The sequence below is a fragment of the Ranitomeya variabilis genome, chromosome 3 (assembly GCF_051348905.1).
Source record: "Ranitomeya variabilis isolate aRanVar5 chromosome 3, aRanVar5.hap1, whole genome shotgun sequence".
NCBI lineage: Eukaryota > Metazoa > Chordata > Amphibia > Anura > Dendrobatidae > Ranitomeya > Ranitomeya variabilis.
This window is the reverse complement of record NC_135234.1, coordinates 724,945,455-724,968,900: the sequence shown is the minus strand read 5'-3', so window position 1 is coordinate 724,968,900 and position 23,446 is coordinate 724,945,455. Positions and strand designations below refer to the sequence as shown.

At 44.0% G+C, this 23,446-nt stretch overlaps 1 protein-coding gene across 2 annotated transcripts in view; it reads left to right on the top strand.

The window, feature by feature from the left end:
* The window catches only part of ZDHHC20 (zDHHC palmitoyltransferase 20), a 75,195-nt gene extending 52,006 nt beyond the window's left edge, over positions 1–23,189 (top strand). The window contains exons 5-13 of one of the 2 annotated variants that reach the window (XM_077298381.1): positions 2,866–2,935; positions 5,309–5,341; positions 5,432–5,552; positions 10,082–10,214; positions 11,091–11,217; positions 11,617–11,706; positions 13,967–14,076; positions 16,187–16,256; positions 20,751–23,189. In XM_077298381.1, coding sequence (XP_077154496.1) covers positions 2,866–2,935; positions 5,309–5,341; positions 5,432–5,552; positions 10,082–10,214; positions 11,091–11,217; positions 11,617–11,706; positions 13,967–14,076; positions 16,187–16,221 — 719 coding nt within the window. In that variant the 3' untranslated portion in view covers positions 16,222–16,256; positions 20,751–23,189. Of the gene's footprint in view, positions 1–2,865; positions 2,936–5,308; positions 5,342–5,431; positions 5,553–10,081; positions 10,215–11,090; positions 11,218–11,616; positions 11,707–13,966; positions 14,077–16,183; positions 16,257–20,750 lie in introns of both variants that reach the window. The other variant, XM_077298380.1, reaches the window with a different exon arrangement.
* The last annotated feature ends 257 nt before the right edge of the window (positions 23,190–23,446 follow it).

Here is a 23,446-nt window from a genome sequence, read left to right as displayed (position 1 = left end):
CATGGGTTTCTTGAAAGACAGACTTTTCTTGGCACTGCTTGAAGAAAGTGTCTTCAAAACACTGTCAGTAGCTTTGGGAGTTGATTTTGAGTCCAATCTCAGCCCCAAAAAGTCCAACTAGCTCATATTTAATAATACCAGCCCATAGCAGTACCCAACCTCTGCCTTGCTGGTGTTTGAATGGAAGTTGAGGCCTGTGCCTATTACTGATCAAGCCGCAGATCCATCCATCTGGTCCATCAAGAGTCACTCTCATTTCATCAATCCAGAAAACCTTTGAAAATGATATCTTCAAACTAGTGATGAGCAAGTGTACTCGGTACTCTGGTTTTCCGAGCATGCTTGGGTGGTCTCCGAGTATTTTGACGTGCTCGGAGATTATGTTTGAGTCACCGCAGCTGCATGATTTGCGGCTGCTAGGCAGCCTGAATACATGTGGGGATTCTAACAGCCGCAAATCATGCAGCTGCGGCGACTCAAACATAATCTCCGAGCACGCCAAAATACTCGGAGACCGCCCGAGCATGCTTGGAAAACCCGAGTACACATTCACTCATCACTACTTCAAACATTTCATGGCCCAGTCTAGATGTTTCAACTTCTGTGTCTTGCTCAGTGGTGGTCCAGTTCAGCCTCCTCACCTCGGCTGTGTCTGAGCACTGAACACCTTGTTCTTCTGTGTCTTGTTCACTGGTGGCCTGGTTTCAGCCTTTCTTACCTCGGCCATGTCTCTGAGCATTGGACACCTTGTACTTCTGTGTCGTGTTCAGTGATGGTCGGGTTTCAGCCTTCCTTACCTCGGCCATGTCTCTGAGCATTGGACACCTTGTACTTCTGTGTCTCGCTCAGTGGTGGTTGGGCTCTGCCTCCTCACCTCGGCCATGTCCCTAAGCACTGAACACCTTGTACTTCTGTGTCGTGTTCAGTGGTGGTCATGTTTCAGCCTCCCTTACCTCAGACATGTCTCTGAGCATTGGACACCTTGTACTTCTGTGTCGTGTTCAGTGGTGGCCTGGTTTCAGCCTCCCTTACCTCGGCCATGTCTCTGAGCTTTGGACACCTTGTACTTCTGTGTCTCGCTCAGTGGTGGTTGGGCTCTGCCTCCTCACCTCGGCCATGTCTCTGAGCATTGGACACCTTGTACTTCTGTGTCGTGTTCAGTGGTGGTCGGGTTTCAGCCTTCCTTACCTCGGCCATGTCTCTGAGCATTGGACACCTTGTACTTCTGTGTCTCGCTCAGTGGTGGTTGGGCTCTGCCTCCTCACCTCGGCCATGTCCCTAAGCACTGAACACCTTGTACTTCTGTGTCGTGTTCAGTGGTGGTCATGTTTCAGCCTCCCTTACCTCAGACATGTCTCTGAGCATTGGACACCTTGTACTTCTGTGTCGTGTTCAGTGGTGGCCTGGTTTCAGCCTCCCTTACCTCGGCCATGTCTCTGAGCTTTGGACACCTTGTACTTCTGTGTCTCGCTCAGTGGTGGTTGGGCTCTGCCTCCTCACCTCGGCCATGTCCCTAAGCACTGAACACCTTGTACTTCTGGGCCTCCAGGGAGGCTGCAGTTCTGGAATATAACAGCACTGGAGGATAATGTTTTCCTGGTCACATCACATTTGATTCTTCTCCAATCTTTGGCAGTTAATATGCTTATTTTTTTTTCTAAACACATTTTTTGGGACCATATTGACTATTTGCAACCAAACTTTTGAGGATTCTGTGATCATGAATCAATATCTTGCCAATTTCAAGAGTGCTGCAAGTTTATACAGCCTGGAGTTTGAAATCTGCATAATAATGATTGTATGATCACAATACTCGCTTGACTAATAATGGAGCACACAGCGATTCTACTCCTTTAGGGCGTATGGACTTTGAGGTGGAACCAGAATCCCAACCTCTGGCAGGCTTCAGCCGTCCATGTAGTTCATTAAGCTGAACAAAACAAAGTCCAGCTCACCATAATCGACATCCCTGGAGACTCGGAGCACGGAACCGCTGTGTCAAGGCGTGAACGAACAGGAAAAGGAAGGAGATCCAGCTCAACGATGTAGTGAAAAAATCCGTAACTTTATTCACTTCAATTCATATAATGTGAAGGATAAAACATCAGCATGGTATCATGATTAAGGGTGCTTTGTCACCAGAAACGCGTTGATCTTGGATCTTGTTTTTATTCTTATTGCTTGCTGATGTTTTATCCTTCACATTATATGAATTGAAGTGAATAAAGTTACGGATTTTTTCACTACATCGTTGAGCTGGATCTCCTTCCTTTTCCAGTTCATTAAGCTGCAAAGTGAAAGATGTTGTTTCTGATTAGATACTGTAACTCTAGGTTTTGATTGGAAATTTCCTTAAAGGGAACCTGACAGCTGGATCGACACCCATAATTTAATTTTAGGACTGCATTTATCTTTAATAGTGGATGACAGGCATCCCCACTGTGTGGGACAAGTTTCCAGGATAAATTGATACTCACTTTATGAAACTGAGCCGTCCTTCCATTCTCATCCCAGAACTCTTGAATCCCGTGATCTGCACGGTGGATTTTTGCCAACTTGCCAGAGGCTTTCGATCCACTACGCACGGTGTCAGTCCTGCTGTCGGGTTCCCTTTAATGGTAGTACACATCATATTGGTGCAAGAAGATGATCTCATTTGTGTGGTGCCATGCCAGGCATGCGTGGACGCTTGCATCAACTAGATATCTTTTTCATATTCCATTCCGTTTTATTATCTTTGTCATTGAAAGAATTGGTAAATGTGTATGACCCTTATATTATAAATGGAAACTTTAGAGCTAACCAATCTGTCGTATTGATCGCTTGTCGGAAACTAATTTTTTATTTATTTTTTAATAAATCTAGCCATCCGGTATTGTGAAAGATGTCAACTGATAAAACCCGACCGATGCCACCATTGCTCAGCCTGTGACGTGTGAGTCTCTGGATCTTCTATATAATACATAACTTACATTAGTTCCCAATAAGGTTCACCGTGTAGATTCCACATCTGTAAATCGGGCATCCGTAGCTTTTTGGTGTTTGACCGGAAAGCGGAGAACCTGGAGGAAAGGCATGCAATCGAGAGAAGATGGAACCAGGACCACATGTGGTTAGGAGGCCTTATATTAGTCATTACTTATCTCTATATTTGCAGTCTCCTAATGGATGCAGAATACGTAATGAACAGTGCAGCTGCTGTAGAGCCGTATAAATAACTCAGAACGCAGAGTATCCGGAACAATGGTCCTTTTTGTGAAATAGGAGGGATGTTAGAAGTTAGCGTAGCGGTCCGTGACCAGTATAAAAGCACTCAGCCGCCTTCATATCCAGGGTCCCTGAGGCTTGGTGGGTTTTTTATCGTTTACAGTGGAGGAAACATTATCCATTAGACAGAGAGATTGGAGAAGGGGAAGATCCCGCAGTTCCTTAATCGACCCATATCAATGGTTCTTAATAGATTTTCTCATCATAAATGGGTAAAATTGCCAAGGGCTTGTAATAACAAGAAACTTTTGCAATTGGCCTCAAATTAAAAATCTTCGTTCTCGAGAACAAAGAGATTTTTATAGATTACTGCTTGTTGGCTTGGTTACCGACCACCTTTGATAGACTAAGAGCAGTGACCTTTTTAGTGCTTGCAAGTATTTCAGATCTCTGGATCCGAGCCGTTGCGTTTCGCCGATGTTGCAGAAGCAGAGCTGTCTCTGCTTGCAGGATTGGAACGCAAACCGTTCGGACCAGCACTACAACAGTGCCGCTGTCTAAGCTGTCAATCTGCAACTGCGCACTGCCGCCAAGTAATCCGTAGGCTAGGAGGTCAGGGAGCACGGCTTTACTGTAGATAATAAGAAAAGGCCTTTTAAGAGCAATTCCATCTATGGTCATATTCTGACATGTTTAGAAAAAAATATTACCGTACATTTTTGTTCTTCCATGAACTTAGAATGCCCACAAATTTTCTACAAATTATCCTGTTGATATCCCATGATTAATTAAAATTGAAATGACCCCTTTAAAGGGAGATAAGTTACAAATGGCGTTTCTTCCTCCAGGGTCTGGCGTTGTAGTAAGATTGACCTCTTGTTACCAGGTTGCCCCATAGATTACAGCTAAACTTTGTGGTTTGGGAAAACCTGTGAGCAAGTTATTTTTTGTGGACTTTTCTAACTGCAGACTATTGTAAAAGTGAACAACCCCCTTTAGAAAAGACCTTTTCAGCTCTTCCAACATATCTAATGTAGTAAATAACTCGTGTAAAATAATTCTGGAGCATCTTTTCTTAGAACTCTGTAGCGTGCCGTTCCTCTGTTATTCCTCCGTATAAACTATTTGATAGCTGGATGTTACTCGTTGGCTGCTTTCACACTGTGTCCAGGCACCCGTTCAGTGGTGATAGTCTGAGGGAGATGCCAGCTCACCTGTTGCTGTTCAAGGTGAAGGACCACAGAAATTCATCCTGACCAGACTTAGGATAATCCAAGGAAAATAAAGCTTTCCACCTCAAGTTAAAAGCAGTTCATTTATTGAAAATCTTGAAAGTGACAAATCCATGAAGGGGAAAGGTGGATAGATGGACAATACATTGGCATTGTCCTTCTATCCACCTTTTCCCTTCATGGATTTGTCATTTTAAAGAGTTTAAATAAACAAATTGTTTTTAACTTGAGCTGGACACATCTCTATCCACCCGTTCAATCACCCCGACGGGGCCATTGACTATAATGGTCCCAGCAGAGCAAACGTGTACTCTGTTGTGCATCATTTTTGGGTCGTAGACTGTGTCTGTGTGTCCACCTCAAGTAGGCATATGCGCTCGTTCGCTCTGGCGGCACCAGAATAGTCTATGGTCCCGTTGGCACCTTATGCCTGAATCCCATTTGGCAGGGGGTGGTGGGTCGGATGTAAGCCCCGACTGAGCCACTGAATGGGTGCCTGAGAGCAGTGTGAAAGCACCCTTAGGGGTGAGTTTTCAAATGTCCCAATTGGTGCTGACATTTTTACACTGTGTAGGGAAACATCCCCAACTGGTAACATGCAGTGATCAATGTATCAGAAGGAATTACAGGGGAACGGTGCAGCAGCGTTATAAGAAAAGTACGGTAAAAAAGTTGATATTTCATGGGATGTACAAACACATCTGACTTGTCTTCTTTAATTACAATATAATCTATGAGAAAATAGTATTTTTTTTTTTTAATTAATACTTTGATGCTAACTATTCTTTCGAGTGGTGGTGCTCTATAATAAGCTGCGGTTGTAATACAGCGACTATATAAATATAGTTTCCCATTTCTGTTTCCATCAGATGTGTTCTCAAGATGGATCATCACTGCCCCTGGTACGTGCGGTTTCTGGGGCTCGTTATTGATGCATTTTTCTATTTTGATGCTTTCTATGTACGGTAATGTGTGTAATGTCTTCATTGTAGGGTGAATAATTGTGTGGGATTTTCCAATTACAAGTTCTTCATGCTGTTTTTATTGTACTCCTTACTGTACTGCCTGTTCATTGCCGCCACCGTTCTACAATATTTCATCCGATTTTGGACGGTAAGAATTTTTTAAGATTGGACCTGTAGCTGTATCTAAAGTGTAACTGAACTTCACTACGTTGTTTTATTTTCTTTAAGATTTTGTAGACCTGTCACCAGATCAAAAGTGGACCGTTTTTGTTTTGTTTGTTTTTTGCTCTTATTTTCTTTTTCCCGCTGCTCCTCTGAGTATTCCTTTTTTCTATATATATATATATATTTATTTTTTTTTTAATCTACCATATGGTTCCAGAGATATGGGCCTTTTTTGTTTAATGTAATGTTTTTTTTATTATGCAGAGCAGCCTAAAAACATGCCTTCAGAGAATCCTGTGAGCCACCCCGCCTTGGTAAAAACCCATAAAAATGATCATTATATAAAAAGGCCCATATTTCTGGAACCATTTGGTGAATTTAAAAAGAGCGAAAAAAAAAGCGAAATACTCGGAGAATTAAAATCTGACCAATTTAACTTCCCTGGAGATTGGTGGGGGACGAGGTACTGAGACCCCCATCGACTACTCAACAGACCATTCAGAAGTGCCCAGTTCCTGCCTGAACATGCACAGAGTAAAAATTTTAGATATTTTTTTAGACCTAGACTGAACTTTCTATTGGAAACCTTTTATTGTAGACTTTCTATTGAATCCATAGTCTGTTATGTGCTATCTCAGGCAAAAGCCGTCCAATTCTGCCTCCGGAGCTGCACACTTTTGGGCAATCAGTGGGGGTTTCTGTACCTGGACCCCCCACCAATCTACCAGGCATTTAAGGACCTACAGATTCAGAAAAAAAAAACTCTACCAAAATGTAGTTACTCTTTACGTGCCATTATGGCGTTATTCTTCAGCTACTTCACAGTATCCTGTATTCTGCCCAATATATAATGTATTATCTTCATTATTTTAAATATTAATGAGGCAATAAACCTCATTTATTTTCTCTTCATTGTTTGCGCTGCACTTTATCATCCATTTTAAGCTGGGGACTGATTCCGGTGTTGATCAATAGGATTGGTGGAACAAGTTGGAAACCATGTCCGCACAAGATTATTACTTGCATTTCCATGCAAAATTTTCATAATGCAATTGCAGCAGAAGTGTGACCCCACTGTTTCCCTATAGGGAGAAATGTCTGAGACCACCTGTGGCATCTACATGGATTCCAACCACATCTCTAACTAGCCCTAACCTAAAGATAATACCATAGAGCCTTGCACCCATTAGGATTTCATGTTGCTTTCTTGCTGTGCCGTTACTACTGCTCCCACTTATTAAGGACATATTCCTAATAACAGAGGGCTATTAAAGTTAAAGAAGCCCCCCTCCTTTTCCTCCTCCTCCTCCTTCCTCTTCCTCCTCTTCCTTTTGCTCCTCCTCCTTCTCCTCCTCCTTGTCCTCCTCCTCCTTCTCCGTCTCCTTCTCCTCCTCCTCCTTCTCCTCCTCCTTTTTCTTCTCCTCCTCCTCCTTTTTCTTCTCCTCCTTCTCCTCCTTCTCCTCCTGCTTCTCTTCCCATCAAAGTTTTTATCCTCTCAATATATTGCAGTCATCATATTATACAGCACTGTGTACTTACAATTGCTCATTTTGCCTTTCTACCCAGCGAATTCTTCTCTTTCCCTGCGCTATGTAGAAACATGAAGTCTCTTGTCCCTGCATTTATAATCCCCCTCTTTAACTCCTGACCCAGCTGCTCCTTCCTCCCCCTGTCAGGGACTTTTGCAGTGACTCATGAGTTATACAGGGAAAATTGACCTCCTGTTTCTACATAGAGCTTAGAGGGATTAAGTCTGTTTTAATCACTTGATGGGTGGGAAGGTGCAGGGAACTACTCGGCCACGACTATGGTGCACCGATCACCTGTGCTTGGTTTAGACGGTCATTTTGTGCTGACAAACTTCCTTTAAAAACTCATTGTAGAGACCAGGCCTAGTTCCAATTCTTGTTGGTTGCCTTCTTGTCACCAGGGAAGAAAGCTGTACACACCTCCTATTTCTGATGATTAGTGGGGGCCCAACAACCTAACAACTATCGCCTATTAAGAGGTCCGATAATAACTTGGGTAGCCTGGAATACCCCTTTAGGAAGATTGTTGGCCGAATGCTTGATTGATAAAAGGCTATTCTTCACTATCTTCACCATTAATATGTATGCTCGGCTCAGCTAAGCATGCATGCTTTTTCAGTAGGTAGATGGAACATAGTGAGGAGAGAAGGATTGGGCATGTTTTAATTCAACATGCTCGATCCTTCTTCCCTTCCCTGAGATCTGTTGTCAGGAGACTACACCTCCAAAATCATTAAATTCAGCAGATTTTGGGATGGCTATCCTTACATAGCAAGGATACTGGCCACCAATCTGTAGAGCAGGTTTATCTGACAGTTGTTGGTTGTAGATGCCACCAGCGATCCTCAGATGTTTCAAACCACCCATCGTATGTTATATCAAGAATATTTATGCTTAGAGGATCCTTAAATTAGGTGTCCAGGATTTATAAAATCCTTCAGCTCCAGTGTCTGGGTGCAATGGGAAACCCCCGCACTTATAGTTATGCCCCCGATTGGAACTCGGTAGACCTTGCTCCTTACACCGGCCCGTATGTCCTCCTGTGGTTCACATCTGCTCTCCATACTGTCATCTACAAATCAGACCTTTCTTCTGTCTAATGAACTGTCTTTGTTTGCGTAAAGCTTTGCCGCAGCAAATCTGAAGAAACCTGTCCCCAGGTAAAGCGACCCAAGCCGCCGATTCATGACCACTCCATCCAAACGTCCTGTATTCCAATGGTCGTCTTACCCATCTGTAGGGATGGTTCCATAGTAGATCCCATCGTAGATACCATCCATCTTAAAGCTAGATTCACACATTCGTGTTTCACAGTTCGAGCACAGACTGTGATACATGGAGTGACCCCAGATCTCCTAACCCAAAGTCCGCAGCTTCCTATTTGTCTATGAAGCTCTTGAGTTCGTGGCCAGACCAAGCGTCTCGCTCTGTGCTCGACCATGACACATGGATGTGTGAGTCAAGCCTAACACACACCACACAAGTGTCCCTACAAGACCTAGTTCTAATCTATTGACCCCAGGTCAGCCTAGTACATAGCAGTGAGGATAGTCTTCGCCTATAGAACGGGACCTGAGGTCGAAGGACTAGAAATGTACTGTATCATACAGATAGTAGTTAGTCCATCGGTGATCATTCTGCCTCTACTTGGTGATCAACTGAGGCTACGGACCCCAATCTGGTGGAATTTCTGGTGATTTAATTCTGCACCTGCCCGCCTCCATATACAGCATGCGGTCCTCATGTATATTTCTGTATTACAATGCTACCATAACTTGGTCCTATGGGTAACCCAAAATATGGCCATGCACGCCCCCTGTGGAACAAATGTAGTATTACATGAGTCATACAAATTAATATTAGTCCTTGCAGTACATGCCTGGGCCAGGACCACCACAGTTGAAGCGGCAGATGCTCAGTGGTTCTCCTCCATGAGTGGATCATCTTAAAGGGAAGCGATTATCAGAAAATGTCCTATTGTTTAAATCAGGTTTTTGTACTGTATTTAAAAAAAAATATTTAGCATTTATGTGTCCATATCACAATCTGTATTAACATAAAAAAAAATAGTAATGCAATTTTCACATTGACCACTGGGGCTTTTTTTTTTAGATTCATACTTACTGTTGTTTCAGAAAGGCTTTTCAGCAGGCTCCTTATCACCAGAGGCAGGATTACAATGACTGGCAACAATCCTGTACTCAGGTTCCACCAGTCACAATAGGCAATGTCACAGCTCACCCTGCTCCCTCCACTTCACAATGACCTATGCACACACTCATCAGACACGTTAATGCTAAAGATTGGGGGCATGGTTAGAACAGTGTTGCTGTGTACATGTGTTGTTTCCTGAAACAGGAAGTTAGCCTAAACCCAATAGGCAGTGTCACATCTCATCTTGCTCCCTCCACTTCACAATGACCCATGCACACGCTGATCAGACACGTTAATGCAAAAGATTGGGGGCAAGGTTTGAACACTGTTGCTGTGTACATGTGTTGTTTCCTGAAACAGGAAGTTAGCCTATAAAAACTCTTGTGGCCAGTGTGAAAACTTTCTTTTTTTTTTTTTATTTCGAATACAGATTGTGATGTGGAAGAAGAAGAAAAAACTTTCAGGATCTGGTTTAAACAATAGGATATTTTCTTATGGTGGCTTTCCTGTAAGCAAGGAACTTGCTCCCTATATGATGCTCATATGCCATAATGGGGCTTCTGGACAGCGGTTGCACCATCATGTAATACACTCTCCTTGTTCTGCAGGTTGGCGACCACTGCCCTAAGGAAGGGATATTAGACGATTTCCTAGCCTGTCCCCATAAGACACCTGTCTGTACCTGTCAGTCTGTCCATTTACCATGTAATAGTTATTACCGGCATGGTTCGCACACACATACGTTCCATTTTCTCCATGTTTTTGCCCGTGCACTATATTAGTCGGATTCTACATTGTCATGTTATCTTTTTCTTTCTCCATTTTGCAGAACGAGCTGGCCGATACCAGAGCCAAATTCCACGTCCTGTTCCTGTTTTTCGTGTCGGCCATGTTCTTCATCAGTATACTCTCGCTATTTAGCTATCATTGCTGGCTTGTTGGGAAAAACAGATCTACTATAGGTAATGCCATTCGGGGTCAAGCCCTGCCGAGGTGCAATGCCAGAGGCTGACGACCCACAACTAGTCCTGGAATACTCGCCCTAACTGGGTCCTTACTGCTCCGATTCTGGCACTTACCAATCCCCGCTGGTCTCAACACTGCTCAGCCAATCACTGACCACGGTGAGGACCCTCGTCTGCCAATTCCTGTGCGTTGAGAGGAGACTAGTAGAGACTGAGTGAGCGCCAGGACTGGAGCAGCAGGGCCCCCCGAGGGTATTAGTTTTTTTGCTTTTTTTTATAATTTTTATTCTCTGGACGACCCCTTTATCCAAACCCCCTTCTATGCAGTTGTATGTATTGGGGCTGTGGATGCTCATTGGTGGGGGGGCGGTATATCTGGCTGCCTGAGAAGGCAGTTTTCTGGGTAAATAGAATAGTAATTGACCAAATCATTTATTCCTTTCCAGGGGGAGGTGTAACTATAGTTTAACAAATAATTAAAGGAGTATTCCCATGTTCAAGAGCCTATCGCAATTTCTAGTAGGTGTAATAATATTAGCAAACGCCTCCAATTAGAAACGTAATATAGTTCTCCTGATTAGCTATGCCGCTTACCCTATGTGCAGAGCGTTGCTGTAGCTCAGATATCCATGGTTACGACTGCTAACTGTCACCATATGAGTGATTGTAACCATGGATACCTGAGCTACTGCAGTGCCCTGTATATTGGGTAAGCGACATAGCTAATCAGGAGAACTGTACTACATTTCTAATTGGAGGGATTTGCTAATATTATTATTACATCTGCTACATTTTGGGATAGGATCTTGGATAGGGGAAGATCCTTTTTAATGTCTTTTGGTGTTAAGTTTTCTAGTAATTTGTTTATTATAGAGGCTTTCCGGGCTCCTTCTTTTCGAACTGGTCCTGAAAAAGATGGGTTTTCCCTTGGTTTCAGCAAGAATTTTCGAGAAGTCTTTGGGGATGAAAAGAGATATTGGCTGTTTCCCACATTCACAAGGTAAAGTAAGATGCGGATTGATGAGCTTCACATGGGAAGCACTACATAAAAAGCCAAAGTAATAACAGAATAAAAATGTCCCAAAGTCATTATATTAACCCTTTTCTCACCCGGAACCCAAATGCAAAATGTGACCACGATGCATCATTTCTAGTTCTGGTGTCCGTATAGGCGGCCCGGAGGGACTTTGCTCTTGTTCTCCAAAACCCGAGTGTAACCACAAGATCTTCATTATACTTGGGCTCTTCAGCGCGGGAGCCAGGAAGTGTTGTCATTGGGACACATCCTGTTTTTCTGCGCTTTTTTTCTCTCTTTGATAGAAAATGTTGCTAATGACCGTAATAACGATGTGTAAATGAATACTATCCAAGACCCCCAGACCATGCGTTCTTCTTACAGCTTGGGAGACGGATGCTCTTTCCCAACTCGCCTTGTCCTTGGTGATCCTGAGCAAAATTTATCAGCTACCCAGAGCGATTCTTCCAAAAAGTAAGTATTTCTAATGGTTAGTGATGAGAGAATACACTTACATAGGTGGGTTGCATTTTTGGTGGGTACTTTGCGCTTACAGCTCGGACTGATGTCCTATTATATATATATGGGAGCTTCTGTGGCTTTTTAGATTCCCCATGAGCCATTAGGTAGGATGCTATTATCAGAAATACCCATGTAAATGAGATTTATTGACAGGCTGCACACTATTTTGTGTATATATGTATCGTATTGTCCAGATGGTCCGGAGTGACGTATTGATTTTAATTGTTTTTAATGTCTATGCCAATAAAGTGGTGTTTTGTATGTTCATATAATTGATGGTGTGCATTCCTTTATAGCAGTGTCTTTTTTTTCTCCTTTCCTTTTTGTATGCTATTACCACTGCTGTTTACACCCTCTAAATTGTACATAATGTTATGGCTGTGCGCCGATTCTCTTTGATATCATGAAAATCAAATTTCAGGCTGATCCAACTTCAGTGGAAATGCCTCATAACAAGGAAATGATGCTCAGTATTGTGTGTGGCCTCCACGTGCCTGTATGACCTCCTTACTGTACAACGCCTGGGCATACTCCTGATGAGGCGGCAGATGGTCTCCTGAGGGATCTTCTCCCAGACCTGGACTAAAGCATCCACCAACTCCTGGACAGTCTGTGGTGCAACGTCACGTTGGTGGATGGAGCGAGACATGATGTCCCAGATGTGTTCAATCAGATTCAGGTCTGGGGAATGGGCAGGCCAGTCCATAGCTTCAATGCCTTCATCTTGCAGGAACTGCTGACACACTCCAGCCACATGAGGTCTGGCATTGTCCTGCATTAGGAGGAACCCAGGGCCAACTGCACCAGCATATGGTCTCACGAGGGGTCTGAGGATCTCATCTCAGTACCTAATGGCAGTCAGGCTACCTCTGGTGAGCACATGGAGGGCAGTGCGACCCTCCAAAGAAATACCACCCCACACCATTACTGACCCACTGCCAAACCGGTCATGCTGAAGGATGTTGCAGGCAGCAGATCGCTCTCCACGGCATCTCCAGACTCTGTCACGTCTGTCACATGTGCTCAGTGTGAACCTGCTTTCATCTATGAAGAGCACAGGGCGCCAGTGGCGAATTTGCCAATCCTGGTGTTCTGTGGCAAATGCCAAGCGTCCTGCATGGTGTTGGGCTGTGAGCACAACTCCCATCTGTGGACGTCGGGCACTCAGACCATCCTCATGGAGTCGGTTTCTTACCGTTTGTGCAGACACATGCACATTTGTGGCCTGCTGGAGGTCATTTTGCAGGGCTCTGGCAGTGCTCCTCCTGTTCCTCCTTGCACAAAAGCTGAGGTAGCGGTCCTGCTGCTGGGTTGTTGCCCTCCTACTGCCCCCTCCACGTCTCCTGGTGTACTGTCCTGTCTCTTTGGTAGTGCCTCCAGCCTCTAGACACTACGCTGACAGACACAGCAAACCTTCTTGCCACAGCTCGCATTGATGTGCCATCCTGGATGAGCTGCACTACCTGAGCCACTTGTGTGGGTTGTAGAGTCCGTCTCGTGCTACCACAAGTGTGAAAACACAACCAACATTCAAAAGTGACCAAAATATCAGCCAGAAAGCATTGGTACTGAGATGTGGTCTGTGGTCCCCACCTGCAGAACCACTCCTTTATTGAGTGTGTCTTGATAATTGCCAATAATTTCCATCTGTTGTCTATTCCATTTGCACAACAGCATGTGAAATTGATTGTCAATCAGTGTTGCTTCCTAAGTGGACAGTTTGATTTCACAGAAGTTTGATTTACTTGGAGTTATATTCTGTTGTTTAAGTGTTCCCTTTATTTTTTTGAGCAGTGTATATGTGCTGCTGGCTTTTGCGAACTCCATCTCTAAATTCTGGGAGGTTAGTCTGTGTATGACATGGTGACAGTGACCACCTTGTTATTGCCCCTTTCTAATTAAAGGGTAATACCAAATTTAGACTTTACTTCCTATCCATAGACTAGGTGGTAACGTCCCAATCACTTGGGGGTCTTACCACTGGAATCCGAAGAGCCCCTCCTAAATGGGATGACCTCTTCATTCACTCGCCCCAGTGGTGATGGTGGTGGATACGGGTCTCACTTCTCGGATCAAAATCTATCAGATATTTGTCACTTCCTGTGAAAATGCCATTAATGGTCTAGTATCAGACTACCCTGCAGCAATGTATTATCTACTTTCTGCCTGAAGCAAATATTGTTAATTATCAGATTTTTTTTTTTTCTTTTAGTGCTGGACCAAGTCAACCATTTCCAGCCAGACCACTCAGCGAGTCCCAAAACCGATTACTTGGAAGTGACAGTCAGTGGACCGACAGTGGGGAGGATCACACACAAAAAGGTACACTATATTTATTGGGGTGCTGCAGAAGAATAAAGGAGGACAGTGAACGTGTGTTCGTTTTTGTGTTCAAGGAATATAATTCTGACTCAAGGAATGTAATTCTGACACAAATCCACAGTCCTCTAGTAATATTCTCCAGCACTTTCCTGCCCTCCAGTATAATGCCCTAGTGCTACTCTGCCCTCTAGTGTTAGATCTCAGCACTGCGCTCATTTTTTTTTTTTAATAAGATCCCAGTGCTCTCTTGCCCTCCAGTGTTAGATCCCAGCTCTCTCCTTCCCTGCAGTGTTAGATCTAGATCTCCGCTCTCTCCTTCCCTCCAGTGGTAGAGCCCAGCGCTTTCCTTCCCTCCAGTGGTAGAGCCCAGCTCTCTCCTTCCCTCCAGTGGTAGAGCCCAGCTCTCTCCTTCCCTCCAGTGGTAGAGCCCAGCTCTCTCCTTCCCTCCAGTGGTAGAGCCCAGCTCTCTCCTTCCCTCCAGTGGTAGAGCCCAGCTCTCTCCTTCCCTCCAGTGGTAGAGCCCAGCTCTCTCCTTCCCTCCAGTGGTAGAGCCCAGCTCTCTCCTTCCCTCCAGTGGTAGAGCCCAGCTCTCTCCTTCCCTCCAGTGGTAGAGCCCAGCTCTCTCCTTCCCTCCAGTGGTAGATCTCAGTGCTCTCCTGCCCTCCAGTGTTAGATCCCAGCTCTCTTCTTCCCTCCAGTGTTAGATCCCAGCGCTCTCCTGCCCTCCATTTAGATCCCAGCACTCTTCTGCCCTCCATTGTTAGATCCCAACGCTCTCCTGCCCTCAAGTGAGATCTCAGTGCTCTCATGCCCTCCAGTGTTAGATCCCCAGTGTGATGGGAGATACTCGATCCTGCTGGGAGGTGTGATGGGAGATACTGGATCCTGCTGGGACGTGTGATGGGGGATACTGGATCCTGCTGGGACGTGTGATGGGGGATACTGGATCCTGCTGGGAGGTGTGATGGGAGATACTGGATCCTACTGGGAGGTGTGATGGGAGATACTGGATCCTGCTGGGAGGTGTGATGGAAGATACTGGATCCTGCTGGGATGTGTGATGGGGGATACTGGATCCTGCTGGGAGGTGTGATAGGAGATACTGGATCCTGCTGGGAGGTGTGATGGGAGATACTCGATCCTGCTGGGAGGTGTGATGGGGGATACTGGATCCTGCTGGGAGGTGTGATGGGGGATACTGGATCCTGCTGGGAGGTGTGATAGGAGATACTGGATCCTGCTGGGAGGTGTGATGGGAGATACTCGATCCTGCTGGGAGGTGTGATGGGAGATACTGGATCCTGCTGGGACGTGTGATGGGGGATACTGGATCCTGCTTGGAGGTGTGATGGAAGATACTGGATCCTGCTGGGAGGTGTGATGGAAGATACTGGATCCTGCTGGGAGGTGTGATGGGAGATACTGGATCCTGCTGGGAGGTGTGATGGGAGATACTGGATCCTGCTGGGAGGTGTGATGGGAGATACTGGATCCTGCTGGAAGGTGTGATGGGAGATACTGGATCCTGCTGGGAGGTGTGATGGGAGATACTGGATCCTGCTGGGAGGTGTGATGGGAGATACTGGATCCTGCTGGGAGGTGTGATGGGAGATACTGGATCCTGCTGGAAGGTGTGATGGGAGATACTGGATCCTGCTGGGAGGTGTGATGGGAGATACTGGATCCTGCTGGGAGGTGTGATGGGAGATACTGGATCCTGCTGGGAGGTGTGATGGGAGATACTGGATCCTGCTGGGAGGTGTGATGGGAGATACTGGATCCTGCTGGAAGGTGTGATGGGAGATACTGGATCCTGCTGGGAGGTGTGATGGGAGATACTGGATCCTGCTGGGAGGTGTGATGGGAGATACTGGATCCTGCTGGGAGGTGTGATGGGAGATACTGGATCCTGCTGGGAGGTGTGATGGGAGATACTGGATCCTGCTGGGAGGTGTGATGGGAGATACTGGATCCTGCTGGAAGGTGTGATGGGAGATACTGGATCCTGCTGGGAGGTGTGATGGGAGATACTGGATCCTGCTGGGAGGTGTGATGGGAGATACTGGATCGTGTTTTCGCTTATGTCCTGGTATTTCTTGTATTTCAGTAGAGAAGAACCATGTCACCATCCTAATGGAGAGCTGATTGCAGTAGCGGGGCTGATCTGAGTGAGGAGTGAGGTGAGGTTTAACCCTTTTATTGCAGGACCAGAGCTTACATTCATAGTTCTGTATCGGAGCCAAGGAGCGAGAGATCTGATCCGCTGCACGTCTGATCCTTCCCTGTCTGATCCGACCATTGACAGATTCAGATGTTTCTCGGCATCTAGATCTAAGCTCTGCATATCCAAAACTATTATTTGTCTGGGGTTTTCTCTCAAAACATTAGGCCTGATACTAAATTACCTGACAATTCATAATGATTTTATAGATTTCTTCAGCCTTTATTTGAGAAAAGTGTGAAATTTGTCCTGGAATCTCAATAGTTGAAAGAGATTATTTTATGTACTGCTCAAAATTATAAGAAACTTACTTTCATTATTTTGGGGGAACGGCCATTTACGATTTTCCAATAATGAGATTTGTTTTTTTTAAACATCATTTTTATTGGGTTTTTTTTTTTTTTTTATTATTATTTTAGACAAATAAACAAAATACATATTGCAAATGTTGGTTTAGATTGTTAGACAAAAACAAAACAATCGATTATCTTTGTAACCCAAATACTATTAACAAACCCCCTAATGTCCACATCTATCCAGCTTCAATAATTGTAATCCGACAATCAAATCCTGAACATACAACATCTGATGCATTTATCATGTGACAAATTGTAATTTACCCAAACTACCACTTAAGTCTTCTAACAAGTACCAATCTGAGTTAACAAGAGACCTCATTATCTCCTGAATTTCCCCAGTAGACAATAACGATTCTATGAACACTCTCCATTTTAAAAAAAATCTTTTCGTCATCTTATCTTTATTCCTCTCTTTAGTCCTGCTTTAATCTCTTTTATCCCTGGAAGTGTACTGGCCAACCAGTATTGTAAAATTAAATGTTTTGTTACCAATGCTATAGTGTGGAACACGTCATGTAACTGTCCCCCCTCGTTTTGCCTGTCGTATAATGAAACAACCAGCACATCGGGTCAGTGTCCACCCAGATCCCACACATCTGCAGATATATATCTTGAACCGTGATCCAAAGCTCTTGTGTCTTGGGACACGACCATATGCCATGCTCCATATCTGTTTTGGATGTGCTACATTTGGGGCAACTCATTTGCCCATCAGGGTTCTGTGAAGTTGGCGGTATAGTAAAGCCACATATTATTTTGTGCATTATTCCAAATTGGCTATCCCTCCATTGCTCATTTATGATATGCTCCCTTACCAGTTTCCATCCATATTTAACAAAAACCGGATCTGTGGATGTAATAACTAATACAACGGTCCCTTGCACATGGAATGCCCAGTGCACTCCAATACGGGAAAGAGAGGGGCATTACTCTCCAAATATTTGGAATCCTATCCACTACCAAGAGCCTGATGCCCCATACATATGTCTTTGGTAAATAAATCTCCCCAAACATCTGCGTCAACCTCTTTTCTTACATCTTGTAAGAAATCTAGCACATAATGCTTTAATTAACTATATAGCATCAAATGGAATCCCGGTAGCTCATACTTGTCTAACACCTCAAATCCCGTTAGCCAACGACCTTCCTGTAAATGTAGTAAATCATCTAATGTCTGTACTCCTTTTCTAGACCATTCTATGAATAGCTTATTTTCCCTTCCCAATTTAAAGGCTGGAAATGCCCTAGGATTCAGGTGTAAGATTTGCTTTTATTTTATATTTTCTCACTCCAAGGAAATAAAAATTCCAGCATGTGACTGCAGCTAACGCAAAAATTACACTAATATATTTTCTTTTCCAACTCTCCACCGTTACGTCCACTTTTTTTTTATTTTAATAATGGGCCCATGGTTGCATAAAAAAAAAAAAAAACACCTACTCACCTTCCTCTTCCAGCTCAGCTGTCATGTGACCTCTGCAGACAGTCACTGACCCATCATTGGCTGCAGCGGTCTCATGATCTCCGCTGGAAAAGGAATCAAGGGGCACATACAGTGCAGACCAAAAGTTTGGACACACCTTCTCATTTAAAGATTTTTCTGTATTTTCATGACTATGAAAATTGTACATTCACACTGAAGGCATCAAAACTATGAATTAACACATGTGGAATTATATACTTAAGAAAAAAGTATGAAAAAAAACTGAAATTATGTCTTATATTCTAGGTTCTTCAAAGTAGCCACCTTTTGCTTTGATGACTGCTTTGCACACTCTTGGCATTCTCTTGATGAGCTTCAAGAGGTAGTCACCGGGAATGGTCTTCCAACAATCTTGAAGGAGTTCCCAGAGATGCTTAGCACTTGTTGGCCCTTTTGCCTTCACTCTGCGGTCCAGCTCACCCCAAACCATCTCGATTGGGTTCAGGTCTGGTGACTGTGGAGGCCAGGTCATCTGGCGTAGCACCCCATCACTCTCCTTCTTGGTCAAATAGCCCTTACACAGCCTGGAGGTGTGTTTGGGGTCATTGTCCTGTTGAAAAATAAATGATGGTCCAACTAAACGCAAACCGGATGGAATAGCATACCGCTGCAAGATGCTGTGGTAGCCATGCTGGTTCAGTATGCCTTCAATTTTGAATAAATCCCCAACAGTGTCACCAGCAAAGCACCCCCACACCATCACACCTCCTCCTCCATGCTTCATGGTGGGAACCAGGCATGTAGAGTCCATCCGTTCACCTTTTCTGCATCGCACAAAGACACGGTGGTTGCAACGAAAAATCTCAAATTTGGACTCATCAGACCAAAGTACAGATTTCCACTGGTCTAATGTCCATTCCTTGTGTTCTTTATCCCAAACAAGTCTCTCCTGCTTGTTGCCTGTCCTTAGCAGTGGTTTCCTAGCAGCTATTTCACCATGAAGGCCTGCTGCACAAAGTCTTCTCTTAACAGTTGTTGTAGAGATGTGTCTGCTGCTAGAACTCTGTGTGGCATTGACCTGGTCTCTAATCTGAGGCTGCTGTTAACCTGCGATTTCTGAGGCTGGTGACTCAGATAAATATATCCTCAGAAGCAGAGGTGACTCTTGGTCTTCCTTTCCTGGGGCGGTCCTCATGTGAGCCAGTTTCTTTGTAGCCCTTGATGGTTTTTGCCACCGCACTTGGGGACACTTTCAAAGTTTTCCCAATTTTTCAGACTGACTGACCTTCATTTCTTAAACTAATGATGGCCACTCGTTTTTCTTTACTTAGCTGCTTTTTTCTTGCCATAATACAAATTCTAACAGTCTATTCAGTAGGACTATCAGCTGTGTATCCACCAGACTTCTGGTCAACACAACTGATGGTCCCAACACCATTTATAAGGCAAGAAATCCCACTTATTAAACCTGACAGGGCACACCTGTGAAGTGAAAACCATTCCCGGTGACTACCTCTTGAAGCTCATCAAGAGAATGCCAAGAGCGTGCAAAGCAGTCATCAAAGCAAAAGGTGGCTACTTTGAAGAACCTAGAATATAAGACATAATTTCAGTTGTTTCACACTTTTTTGTTAGTATGTGTTAATTCATAGTTTTGATGCCTTCAGTGTGAATGTACAATTTTCATAGTCATGAAAATACAGAAAAATCTTTAAATGAGAAGGTGTGTCCAAACTTTTGGTCTGTACTGTATGTGGCGGTACTGAAGAACGGTGGTAGGTGAGATATCGTTGAGGATAGCTAGGACTCTTTCCCAAAGTCTGCAGTAGGAGGGTAATACCACATCAGGGGTATCAGATCGGCCACCTCTTCCCCGCACCTATGGTCACCTGCAGTGGTGGATCTACTGGTGGTATATAACTAGCTAGCTGTCAGGTAGCATTGACGGACTATATACAGGTGGACTAGCTTGTAATTAATTACCAGTGAAACATATTGTGGGGAGGTGAAGGCCTCGCTCCAATCCTCCTTTGATAGGGAGGGCATTATTGTCTTCCATTTGGCCTCAACCAACAATGGTGATGAGGATCTTCTCCGGCTTAGTAACTGGGTGTATAAAAAGGAGATCAACCCTCTTGTCCCTGGCTCCTTAGAATCTCAATCATGGGGTATGAGGATAGGTGAGAGTTTCCAATGTCTGGGAATTTAGGGCAGATACCTAAAGAAAGTGTGTCTGGGGAAGTGGTGGAGCTGTTGACTTTGATCAAAGGAAACAAGACCACCCTGGAGATGTACCTGTGTCAGTGTCTTGACCCTTAAGATTGACCAACACTGAGCATCTTGGGAATGTAGCAATTTGGGAAGAGCAGTGTTATGCCGTAGAGAGGACTCTTTGAATTGAATCTTTTTGATGGTTCTCCACACGTGAATCTAAAGTTTGTGAATTGGCAAGAAGGGAGCGAGAGTATTGCTCTGGTGCCTCCAAGACCCCCATAGACTCTGAAGACTCAAACAGTGCGCAAGGAGGTGTTCAGAACTAGGCAAACGACTATCTGCTCTCCAGTGTTGTAGGAAGGGAAGTTGGCCAGCTAAGTAGTATAAGAAGTAGTCCGGGAGAGCGGTCACTTTGAAGATTTATCTATTTGTTTCCTTATTTTCCTTTTTCCCTTAGGTCGTGTGCAGGACAGAATGTGCGACGATACCAAGCGAACGAGGAAGAATCATGGATCATCGTCGATATTCTCCAGCCGGCAAAGTTACCCTGCACAACCGCCAGCATCTCCGAAGAAAGGACGACCATTGCCTTAATATCCTCCTAGTGCATTAACAGCAGTTGTACTCATTGACTTTTATTACCTAGCAACTTCTTACTCCTACATTTTAACCTTTAGTCTGCATCCGACTGCAATAATTTCCTTAGACGTTTGCAACTTTCAAGAGTATTGCCAAGATTTTCCTACAGGTGCTTGAGATAAAATCACCAGACTTGCGGTATCACGTGCTAAAAATTAATGTGCAAGTAAAACTACAACCCCTATCCTCTTGGACCGTGCTGGGAGTAGTAGCTTCCTTTTTAGAGGATCTCCTCTGCGGTTCAGACATCTTCTTCTAGTATTGAACGGACTTCTGAAAAGTGTACGATGGGCGCAGGATAAAGACGCCAACTTCCACTTTCGGCCCACTTTGCGCCGACCTCACTTTTTTTTAATTTTTTTTTCTTATTTTCACCTTGAAGTATGGCAATTTTTTTTTATTCAATTTTTATCCTACGCAAATAATTTTTCTAGCATACGTTATATGGTGAGAGACGTATATGATCTACCGGAACCAGAGGAATTCCCTTCTGCAATCCCCTACAGAAACTACACAAGGGGGAGAAGCACAGGCCGCCAATATCCCAAATAAAGACTTCGTGTTTTTCAGCCGATTGCACCTACTTCGGTACCATGGAAATATTTTATACTGGCAGCATTTATTTATACTGCTTTTTATATACCTTTTTTTATGAAAATGGCGGCGATCCCCAGGTTGTAAGGTAAATAGAGAGAAGCACGTTGCTCTTTTTTTTTTTTTTTTCATCGTTGCTGGATTTTAGCATGTTAATGATTTTTTTGTTCAAGTGTTAAGTCACCTGTATAATTGCATTTCTTATTTTTGAGGAATTGACAGCGACTGAGTAAACGTTATGCCAAGATTATGCAGCCATATCGTAGGACATCATGACCGAGCTATGCACATTTTGCCACGATCTTCATGATCACTGCACGTGTCTATATGTGTTGTGGATTTATTGCATGTCCACCAGCAAAGTATCATTAGTCAGTAATGAGAGACCCAGTATTATTAGGTATGTATGTCAGGTATGTAGCCAATTGCTGGAAGTGGAAGGGTCATTAGCAAGGTTGTACCTTGGCCAATTTTCTCCATCAGTCACCGATTTTCACCATCAGTCCATTGTTCACTAACCTCACAATTTTATTTTTTTATTTTTTTTCCTTCGGATTGTGACTTTTCTGAGCCATAAGCATGAGATAACTGCTCAACCAATGGCTATCTCCCTTAGCCAGCCTTCACACAGTGAAGTAGTACGGGCTACTATGTGCCGACTGGCCGTGGGTCTCTTGGCCCGAAACGTGACGGCATCATATAGCCCTATAAGGCTGTTAACTTCAGATCAAGAGATTAGAGGAAATGTGTTGTCAGCCAAGGGAGAGATTTCATAGGAAAGTTAATAAATGCTGTTAGGGGGAATGGGATTCCCTCCATTGCTGGGTGTCCCAGCATCTGGACCACCACAATCTAGCATTTATCACCTATTTAATGGCTGGAGGAATAATTATTCAGGCTGGAATCCTTCATATATAGTGGCCACATAGCTGACAGAAGATCACTTATTTGTCCGGCAGCTGTTCCTTGCCTTCTAAATACATGCTTGACGGAGCCTGTATGTGTTCTCATTGGGGTGATGTGTGCAAGTCTGTGGCCGTCAGACCAAAACATCACACCGAACACCCGCATACACCTTATAATGTCAGCCGGTCTCACGGAAATCTGTGCGGTGCCGAAAGCCGGTCCTGATGATCTTATCTGCACTGCTGGCCAGTGATACTTACAGGTGTTGTAGTAGACCCAAGGTTTTATTTTGCCACATTCCTTTTTTTTTTTTCTGCAAAGTGTCACTTGACTGATGCTCTGATCATGAATAATCTTACCAGAACCACAGGTATTAAGTCGCCATGCAGTCATGGTCGAAAGTGTTTACATCCTTGAAATTGTTCCTAAAAATGAAGCATTTCTCTCAGAAAACGTATTTCAGTTACACACATTTCGTTATACACGTGTATTCCCTTTGTATGTATTGGAACAACACACAAAAAAAGAAAAAAGGCAAATTGGACATATCGCACAAAACCTCCAAAATTGGCAGAATAAAATTTTTAATACCTTTCCAAAATTGTGGGTAAGTACTTTATTTCCAGCTCGGGATGCTCGCTCAAACTTGCCCCAATCAAGTTTCAAAGAAATTCAAGCTGTCCTGCAGTCTCAGGGTCCATCAGTGTCAGCGCAATCTATTGACATTTGAATGAATTGAAGCGCTATGGCAGGAGACCCAGGAGGACCCCACTGCTGACACAAAGACATAAAAAAAAGCTAGACTGCAGTTTGCCAAAATGTACATGAGTAAGCCAAAATCCTTCTGGGAAAGAATCTTGTGGACAGATGAGACCGAGACAGAGCTTTTTGATAAAGCACATGATTCAACGATTTACTGAAAATGTAATGAGGACAACAAAGAAAAGAACACCATACCTACAGTCAAATATGGTGGAGGTTTAAAGATGTTTTGGGGTTGTTTTGCTGCCTCTG